Consider the following 10201-nt stretch of genomic DNA (forward strand, 5'->3'; position numbering starts at 1 on the left):
GTTGAGGTCTGGGGAAAGGAATTCAGTAATACTGTTTTTAATCTTACTGTTTCTCATTAACCTAGAAGCCACACAGATAGAAGTCTTATGACTCAGGGGAAAGCAGCAAATGGATGATGGGTGTTTCACTTCTTCCAAACGTTGGGTTTGGAAAAAAACAGTCATTTACTCCAAATGGTTAAAGAGTGTGTGTAGGAATGAAGTTTGTGTATAGTTTTAACTTTCCCTGGCAGGTGGGCTGGAAGGATAATCAGCAGCTTGTTGCTATGAGCTGAGAGTTGTGCTAAACTGATGGGAATGTGCACGGCTGTCCCTGGAGGCACTTCCTCCTCACTCTGCAGATGAGCATCTCAAGGTCTAGGAGAACCAGGGTCTGACTCCAGAGCTGGAGCAGCACCCCCTTACCTGGCCAGACCCCACCTGGGAGCTGGTGTGCTCTGGAGTCTACAGCTGGGCTCCAGCTGACTATCAGCCCCACACTGGGAGGCACCTTTCCAAGTAGGACCCACTGCGTGGTTTGGCTACAAGTCTCAGAAACACCAATCAGGTGGCTCCAACCACTAAAAAGCCATTGGCTCACAGTGACAGGGTTGGGTGGGCATGAGGGTAGGTTGATCCAGAAAGTCAACAACAGTGAAAGCTTTCAACAGTGAAGGCTTTCTGTCCTTGCTCACCACCTTCAGTGTTGGCTTCTCCTCAAGGCTATGGCTGTAGGTAGTCATCAGGCTCTACTGCTTTTCTATTCCCAGGCAATAGGGGAAAGAGATGAGCATCTTTTCCCATGAGCCTTTCTTAGGAATAAGGAAACTTTTTCCGGAAGCCCCCAGCATGCTTTCACCCATGTCCTGTTGGCTTGGATTGTGTCATTTGTTCTTTTTGTTGTTGTTGTTCTTATCTGAACCAGTCCTCACTCTAAGGATAACATATGGGCTGGTGAGCTCAGACCTGGGTTATGAACTAGTCACTGACAATGGCTGGGGTTGCCATGACCCCCCAGGCCCAAGGAGGGCCACTCACCTGGTCATCTGAGAGAGCTGACCAGGCAGGGGGATCTGGGTGCATCTGGATGCCTCCCAAGTGCAAGTCAGGTGAGCAAGCAACCCTGGTTCATTTCCTTGGCTTTCCTCTTCATCCTGCAAAGAGTTGTCCTTGTGTTCCTCACCCACTGGTGTTCATTACCTTCTGGGATGCTTGAGCCTGGAGGGATCACAGCAGGGCACAGAAGCTGAGGCATTGACGTCTCCTGTATTTGTGTGTTAACTACACAAATACTGGTGGACACTGGGCCTTGGGGATCCAATGGTAACCTCCCAAAACCTTTTAGAAGAGGCAACATTGGAGGTGAGGCTTGAATATCAAGTAGAGCCAGACATACAAAGATTATGAGAAGGAGCATTTCAGGTAGATGAAACAGCAAGTGCAAAAGCCCTGATAGGAACAGACTTGACAGTACATTCCCAGCACAGAAAGAAGGTTGTGGCTTAGGAATCAGGGCCACATAGGGGCTTACAGGCCAAGGGCAGGAGTTGGGACATTGCTCTAAGCATGATAGAAAGCCCCGGATCCCTGGGTGGCGCAGCGGTTTGGCGCCTGCCTTTGGCCCAGGGCACGATCCTGGAGACCCGGGATCGAATCCCACATCGGGCTCCCAGTGCATGGAGCCTGCTTCTCCCTCTGCCTGTGTCTCTGCCTTTCTCTTTCTCTCTCTCTCTGTGACTATCATAAATTAAAAAAAAAAAAAAAAAAAGAAAGCCCCTAGAAAGTTTTAGGTGGAGGAAAGACAAGTCATGAGTAAGGAAGAAAAAAACATCCCTGTAACCCCATAGCTACAGGGTAGAAGACGGTGCAGGAGCACCAGAGTATGTGTGTGTCTGTGTGAGAGTGACAGAGAGACGAAGGACAGAGCTTTCTACATGTTTACAAGTGCTCAAGCCCTAACGCAGATGCCTACGAACCTTACATACTTCTGGAAAACCCCAGTCATAGTTTTCACTCCTCAGAAAAACCTAAGTAGTGTGTTCCTCTGGGAGGTCAATGGGATGTGAGTTTCTGCATTTCTTCCTGGCAGTGGGGTCTTTGTCCCAGGCCCTGGCTGTGCCCCCTTTTGCCCTTTGAAAGAGGGGTGAGCATCGTGAGGTGGGCTGGCCTCAGCAGCTGAGGGCAGACCCCTCTGAGCAGGCTTCTGCAGCCAGCATGGTGGCACGTGGCTATAGTTTGGTTCCTATGTGGAACCCAGGCAGAGGTCAGCCTCCAGACAACGCACGTGTACAAAAAAAGCCAATGTCCACAGAAGGATCCAGAGCATACTAGGAGCTAAGATGGCACAAGAGGGATGGGGACGTTGGTGCCTCTTGCAGAGGCCATTTGCTAGGGATGGAAATGAGTTTTAAGGCTATAGATACTGGAACGGCTTTCATGTCAGGAAGGTCACGTTCTAGCTGAGTTCAACCGTGCTCACACCACTGCCTTAGATGGAGGGAACCTTAATATGTTTGTGTGTTTTCTCTCCCCCGTGCCTCTGTCTCCCACCAATGCAGAAAACAGCAGCAGCGACCAGAGGCAGGCCTGCAAGAAGCACGAACTGTACGTCAGCTTCCGCGATCTGGGCTGGCAGGTAAGGACGGGTGGCCGGATCTGCCCCGATGGTGGGGGCTCTGGTGTGGGCTTCCTCGTGCCCCCCGCCCAAGGCAGTGGGGCTGGGTCCCATGTGTGCACTGAGTCACGTTTCTCATCTACTTCAGTTAGGACTCCAGCGTCAGGTGTCCTAACTAGGGTAGAGAATTGAGGTTAAGGATGCAGGGATGCCTCATGACACCCAGGAGCAGAAATGTGGTGGAGACTCATGCTAGAACCAGGAGCCCAAACACTTTGAACCCTAAGCCCCATGCTACATGTGAACTTCATCTCTACCCTGCGGCTGGCTACTTCTCTCAGGTGGGGCCCATGCGCTAGAACTCAGCTGCCTGCAGGGCTGGCTCCCACCCTCCACCCTGTCTGTCCCTCCTTCCTTTCCATGATTCAGATCCCAGGGCAGGGACTGATTGGCCTACCTGGGGTCAGGGGCTTGATCCTGAACCAGTCAGCCGTTTGGGGGTTGAGATCATGTCATAGGACCATGACTGCTCCTTCCAGAACCATTTGGATGGAATGGGGCGAAGGGCAAGAGTGAATCCTAGGACAGGCATGAGGGTCATACAGTCTAATGACTGTTTAGTAGGAGTATCTCTGACATTCCGGGTGCTGTTCCAGGCGCTGGAGGTGCCGCAGGGAGCATTACCGTGTGCCTGCCCTCGTGGAGCTCAAATAGTCCTAATGGGGTGTTGAGATCACCAAGGCCACTGGTCTTGTTGTTCACTCCTCGTTGAGCTTGTGGTTCAGCGGGGGAGTCCAGATGCTTCCCTGGGGATCATGCCCAAGCGCACTATCAGAGCACTTGCGCTCGGGCAGCGTGGAGCCCTCCTGCCGTGCTGACCTCACACTCACGGCTCCCGTGCTTGCATCCTGGTGCTGGAACCGAGCCCCAGACTCCAGCTCCTCTGCGGGAAGAGTCCATGGACTTGAGTCAGGGAGGGGTGGACAGAGTGCTAGAGCAGTATTCCGGTGCTAACCCAGCCCTAACGGCAGACGTGGCCGTGTGCATCCTTCACCGAGCCGCACATGTGCACCAGCGCTGAGCTGGCTCGTCTACATAGGCGCTTAATTCTCGATGTTGTGGGTTATTATATTAGTCTTTCTCCCATGTCCGTGAACTGAGGCGTGGAGCTTTTGTTTGAAGCAAACTGCCAACGCGTAACCACCTAGTAGCGCTGGAGTCGAAGCCATCCTGGTCACACTGGTCTGTGCAGCCTCCCCATAAGGCCCTGCAGGTGTCTGTTCTGGGCCTAGCCCAGCCCAGCCCCAGGGTGGTCTTTCCTTCATTTTGCATTCTGTGGGGGACCATGGAAGGGGGTGCTCCATTTCTCATGCTTCTGCAGGACACTCCCCACCCTTGCTGGGATGGTGTGGGCCAGGTCTTTGGTCCTCTGTCCTCTGGAAGCATGAGTCTGGGCTGCAGGGTAGGTGGGGGCTTGGGCACGAAGGGTAGGCCCTTGTGGGGCTCACGCTCTGTCCCCCACAGGACTGGATCATCGCGCCCGAAGGCTATGCCGCTTACTACTGTGAGGGGGAGTGTGCCTTCCCCCTGAACTCCTACATGAATGCCACCAACCACGCCATCGTGCAGACGCTGGTGAGTGGGGCCTGCGTGCCGTCTGGGCGTGCTCCGCTGGGTGGGAGGGACGGCAGGGTCTGGTGGCCCTGCCCTGCTGCTCCTCCAGGCTGGGGCCCTGACTTTCCGCGGGCCCTGGGCACTCCTCCTGTCGTAGGCCCCTTCCTCCATTAAAAAAAGAGAGAGAGAGAGATTAAAAATGTTATTTTACAACAGCATTGGCATAAAGATATGTATCATCCCTGACCCTAAAGTTCATATATTTCTCCCCATTCTGGAAGAAATAAGCACAGCTTCAGGGGCTCCCAAAGGTGTCTTGGATAATGGTCACTGTGGCTAACGGCGAGTCAGTCCTGGCCCTGCCTCTCTGGGCAGCTGTTCTTAGTTGACCACACATCTGCTCCGCCCCCATAGGTGCCCCCGCACCTCCCAGAGTCGGGGCTTCCCTGGGTTCAGACCAGCCTGAGAGCCTGTCCACTCCCCGAACTCATGTCTTTGCCTCCTAGCCTTGAACTTTGGGGGGTCAGCCATCCAAGGGTGTCTGCTGAGCATCTTCTGCAGGTAAACCTGCGCTGGGAGCTGAGGGCATTGCAGAGAACAGCACAGACCTGGTCCCTGCCTTCAGGGCCTCAGTTTCCAGGGAGAGAAGCAAAAAGGTGAACAGAGGATGCTGGAGAGGAGTAAGCAGGACAGCGAGGTGGGGCAGGGCGGGGGCCGTTTCAGGTCAAACTTCCATGGGGTCACTGGAGGGTTCAGTGTGATAAGAAGATAGGCTTGTAACAGGATGCACAGCCCTGGCGACCCTTGGTAGAAGTGGTTTTTACTACTCTACCGAAAATATCAGTCGGGATAAAAATTAGGGACTTGGCTCTTTACCTTAGAATCTGAGGCTTAGGGATCTTGGTTATCTAGCTCCCTGCCAGGAACATTATTGAGGCCTTTCCCTGGCTTGAATGCTCCTCCTGGTGACAGAAAGCTCATTACCCAGGGCCACCCCCTCAGTCCTACAGTTCTGTTTGTTCTGAAACTTTTTTGGCTTCTTTTAAAGGTTTAGTGGTAGAGTTGGTACTGACCCATGTGTTATGTCTTGGAGAAAAAGCTCCCCTGTTCCTTTCATTTGGACCACGTTCTGCCCTTCGGAGGGAAGGCTTCTTTTTTAGTTATGCTTTTCCAAGGCCCTTCCTTCCCTGATGGTAAATTCTGAAGCCCTGCTCAGGATTGAAATGAATAATGCCCCCAACCTGTTCCTTGGCCCAGGCCTGTTCCCCTGTGCCCGCATGCCCCCTCAGGCCCTGCCTTGGTGGCCCCTGGGGGGTGCCAGGGGGGTCTCCCAGGCTACCAGGGCACACCTCTACCCTCCGACCCCTGCTTCATGGCCCATGCAGCGGGAGCCTGGCTGTCCCCTGATCACCTACTCAGTCTGCGTGTCACGAGAGAGGCCTGGGATCAGAACGAGAATTCTAATTATTCTGAAAAAGAAGTTCTGTGGTCGTGTTTAAAAAGGGGGAAGGGAAGAAAAAATAAAATAAGGTAAAAATTGAGGGGGAGACAAACCATAAGAGATGCTGAGCTCTAGGAAACAAACTGAGGGCCGCTGGAGGGGAGGGTGGTGGGCGGCTGGGGTAACTGGGGGACGGGCATTAAGGAGGGCAGGTGATGTGATGAGCACTGGGTGTTGTTTGCACCTGATGAATCACAAAATTCTACCTCTGAAACAACAACAACAAAAAAGGTGATGGGGGTGGGAATCCTTGCCTGCTGGGAGTCCTGGTGAAAAACAGAGGAAATGAGCTGATGTCTGGGATTTGCTTTCAAATTATTCAAGGGTGGAGGAGGCGGTATAGATTTGTAAGGTCTGAAACAGTCCGTAATAAAAAGCTAAAACATGTGCTGGCTTATCTCAGAGGTCACAGGCTAGAGGCTGCCACAGAGTGCTTTCAGTTGGCACACGTTGTGCGTCGGAAACCTGGAAGTTTCACATAAAAATTCAGCAGAACTAGGTCTCTGGCCTGTCCTGGCCACTCGGCACAGCCAACCGCACTGCCTTTGCTTGGCCGCGGTCAGCGGCAGCAGCTGCCCTCTGGGTCGCCCCAACCCCCACTATTCCCTCTTGTTTTATTCCTCACCTGCCTTGCGCACCCAGGGGTGCTTCTGTGGCCCCTTCAGGCTTTTGAGTTTGTTTGCGCCCAGCTCTCGTCCCCTGTAAGGTGCAGAGAATCTTATGAGCGAGAAGGAGCAGTAACCCGAGCGGCTAGCTGGCGTGTTTCTTCATTCCTCCCTTCTAGACCTTCTTCCTTCTTGTTGACGTCCCACCCAGTGTTTGCCCAACTTTGTCCTCCTGGTTTTACTGCTAGAAGAGTCTAGTATAATTTGGATCTGCACTATCCAATACAGTAATACAGTGACCGCTTTTACACGTGGCTCTTGAACACCTGAAATACGGCCAGTCGGAATCAAGATGCTTTCTCAGTCTAAAATACATGCTAGGTTTTAAAGACTTAGTACCAAAAAAAATTTTTTAAATTAAAAAAAAAAAAGATACTTTATGGCAAGTGTGTGTTGAAACAATAGTTTTTTTTTTTTTGAAATATTGGGTTAAATGAAATATCTTATTTAATTTTACCAATTTCTTTTCCATCTTTTCAAATGTGGCTGCTAGAACATTTTAAATTACACGTGTGATTTGCATTGTATTTTTCTTGGACGGGACAGGTCTAGCCCAGAGGTCGGCCACTTTGTTCTGAAAAAGTCCAGATGGTAAATATTTTTAGCTTTGTGAGTCACAAAGCCTCTGTGGCAGCTGAACTCTGCCATTGGCGTGCAGAAGCAGCCCCAGATACTACAGAGCGAATGGGTGTGACTGGATGCTAATAAAACTTTATTGACAAACCGGCAGGGGGGCAGGATGTGGCCTGCAGGCCCACTCTGTCTAAGCCAGGGCTTCCCCACTCGGGGCAGTTCCGCCTCCCAGGAGACCTTTGACGATGTCTGGAGACATTTTTGGTGGGCATGGTTGGGGGTGGAGTGCCTCTGGCTGCTTTGGGGTAGAGCCCAGAGATGCTGTGAAACACTCTGCACTGCACAGGACAGCCCCGCAGCAGAGAACCACCTGGCTCCTAGCTTCCCAGCTATGTGCTGCCCAGACCTGTGTGCTCTGGTGCCCTGGTCTGTGCAATAGCAGCAGAGGTTATGTGTCACGGGCTAGAACTGCAAGTGTCACCTGCAGTCACTGCTGGGGGTGGGGGGTGGGGTGTCACATGCCACCGTTTTGCCCAAGCAGCTCCCGTTCCTTACAGAAATGAGGAGGCTGGGAGCAGTGACCCAGCGCTTCTCACCACTGCCACCATTCGGTGTGTGTTCCAGGTCCACTTCATCAACCCCGAAACGGTGCCCAAGCCATGCTGTGCCCCCACTCAGCTCAACGCCATCTCTGTCCTCTACTTCGACGACAGCTCCAATGTCATCCTGAAGAAATACAGAAACATGGTCGTCCGAGCCTGTGGCTGCCACTAGCGCCTCCTGGAGGTCAGGCCCTCAGGGAGGCCGCGTTGTTCCCGGATCCTTGGGAACCCCCACCACCCAGCACAGTGACCACCTTTTGCGAGACCTGCCCCGCCCCCATCCCCAATCTTAATGGCGTAGGAGGATTAAGGAATTTGAGAGGCAAATGCCTTTTGATCAGGTTTTCATCGGCCTCCTGCGGACAAGATCCTACATGCTGCTGCAGGCAAAACCTAAAGGAAAAAAAATATATAAAGAAAAATTGCCCGGCCACGATCATTGGTTGTGAAGTCTCAGCCGTGCACTGACTCGTTCCCAGGGGTAATTAGGAGCACCCTTCAGCCAGGCCACCCAGCAGCGGGAGGAAGGGGGCACGGCGAGGGGTGGGCACATTTGTGTCTGTGCGCAAGGAAAATTGACACGGAAGTTCCTGTAATAAATGTCACAATAAAACGAATGAATGAAAATGGTTAGGATGTTACAGATATATTTTCCTAAACAATTTATCCCCATTTCTTGGTTTACTCTGATTTCATAAACAGAAGCCGTGGCCGGTGGAGGAAGGGGAGGCCCCCCTCTCCGTTCCATTCTGGTTTCATTCTGAGGCTTGCAGAGGCCTGCTGTTTACATAGACTTGCCCAAATCCAAGATTTGACCGGGAAGAGAGAGGGCAAATTTTTGCTCGCAGGAGGGGTTGTGTTGACTTTGAAGGAAAAATACGTTCCATCCTTGCTGGGTGTGTGGTGGCAGAAATTAAAATAGGCGTGTGAAGCACCGGCAGACATTTGGAATTGGTTTTCCAGCCCTCCTCATGGTAGAAAAATCAATGTGGAATGACAGAGTGGAAGGGATAGCAATCAGGAGAGAACCCACAATGTGACCCTGAACTGTAGCTAACACAGCCCTATTTAAAGAAGTGCCAACAAAACCTCACTCTAGATAAGGGTGGGGTGGGCAGGGGTACTGTCCCTCCTCCAGGTCTTCTCCCCTGTTGGTTATTGATTGGCAGCAGCTTTCTGAACTCTGGGTTCCAGCCAGGGCCCCTGTGGCCACCTATGTTCATTTGCAGACCCCTACTGAGGGCTCTGCTCTGCAAACAATCAGCTCCTTGAGGTAAGGAGCAGATAGCATGGTTGGAGATCTGCTAGGTGCAGGGTATGCTGGATGCGAATCTCAAATGGAGGGATCTAGAAACTGCTTTGAGAGTGATGTCCTGAGCATTCTGATTCAAAGGTGCCATCTCTGATGTGGCTCTTGGCATGAGCTTCCCTTGGCCAGCAGGTCCCTAAATGCCATGCACCCCACCTCTAGCTGCAACACAGACCTTGCAGAATTCTGAGCAGTCTGGGAACAAAGAGCAGGGTTATCCAGATGAGGCCTGTGCCCCTGGAACCCAGGCCAAGGGGAATCATTTCTTCACTTTGATTGAGTTGGTTCCTAGAAACACTGGGGCCCCATTTTTATTTTCTTTTATTTTTCTTCTTCAGTAGCTTAGGCTGCAGCCTCTACTCTGCCTGGTAAATGGGGAACAGTCACTGTTTTTGCCGAACTTTGTTTTATCTGTTGGCAGATCTGGGGATTTTCGTGTGGTTCACCCTTGTTGTAGATTCTCTCACCACTTACACCCCACCTGGCTCCTGGCTAGCATCCTTTGTACATTGAAACATGTAAATAGTTGTTACAAAACAAAGAAATTATTTATGTCCATCAGAAGCTCATTTTACACCCTCCTTCGGTCCCTTGTTCAGGATGATGAGTTCGCTTACCCCCAGCCTATTTGTTTTCTTATTTAAGACTATTTATTAATGGTCAGACCAATGTACCTTCAGCTGTTGCATAGAGCAGTCTTCAGCAAATTTTCTGTATAAATAGACAAAATAAAAAGGGTTTTGACTTTTCAATAAAAAGGAGACATTTGGTTCTGATTCTTGGGGGTGTGTATGTCTGTGTGTGTTGTTTTTTCTCTCAACTCCTGGACATTAGAGTTCTCTTGGTTTGCTAAGAACTCTCTGCTTGGGCCCCCACTATTAACACACTGTTTATCATCCAGGCCCTGGGGAGAAAGGGGCGCTCATCAATATTTGGTGCAGCTGTGTGGGGCTCCAGGCAGGAGAGATGGAACCCAACAACAAATGGGAATTTGGTAGGCTCTGCTACAAAGATCCTTGATTGAATTACAGTGCAGCTGTCAACAGCTGTTTCAAAGAGGCAGGGGGTAAATTAGCTGTGTTTACTGCTAACATAGTTTAAAGATTTAGTCATCCCAATAAAATAGAGGCACAAGAAAGAAAGAAAAAAAGAAAGGCGGGGTGGGGGAAGTGTACACCCAAAACTAAAGCAGCCCAGGCCCCAAAGCCAACATTGTCCAGTGCGAATTATTTCAGTGGTTTGGGGGCTGCTGTTGGCTCCCAGCTCAGGCTGTGGAGGGGCCCTGGGGGCCTGGAGGAGGCAGGGAGGGGCCCACCACCTAACCATGCACAGAGCAGCATTTGG

The 10201-nt window shown here is 51.4% G+C and overlaps 1 protein-coding gene across 1 annotated transcript in view; it reads left to right on the forward strand.

Annotated features, from left to right (window-relative positions):
- The window catches only part of BMP7 (bone morphogenetic protein 7), a 92530-nt gene extending 82897 nt beyond the window's left edge, over window positions 1-9633 (forward strand). The window contains exons 5-7 of the mRNA XM_026015089.2: window positions 2538-2614; window positions 4118-4228; window positions 7571-9633. Of these exons, the coding sequence (XP_025870874.1) occupies window positions 2538-2614; window positions 4118-4228; window positions 7571-7720 (338 nt within the window). The 3' untranslated portion in view covers window positions 7721-9633. The remainder of the gene's footprint in view (window positions 1-2537; window positions 2615-4117; window positions 4229-7570) is intronic.
- Window positions 9634-10201: the final 568 nt, after the last annotated feature.

Source organism: Vulpes vulpes, chromosome 14 (assembly GCF_048418805.1).
Source record: "Vulpes vulpes isolate BD-2025 chromosome 14, VulVul3, whole genome shotgun sequence".
In the NCBI taxonomy this organism is placed as follows: Eukaryota; Metazoa; Chordata; class Mammalia; order Carnivora; family Canidae; genus Vulpes; species Vulpes vulpes.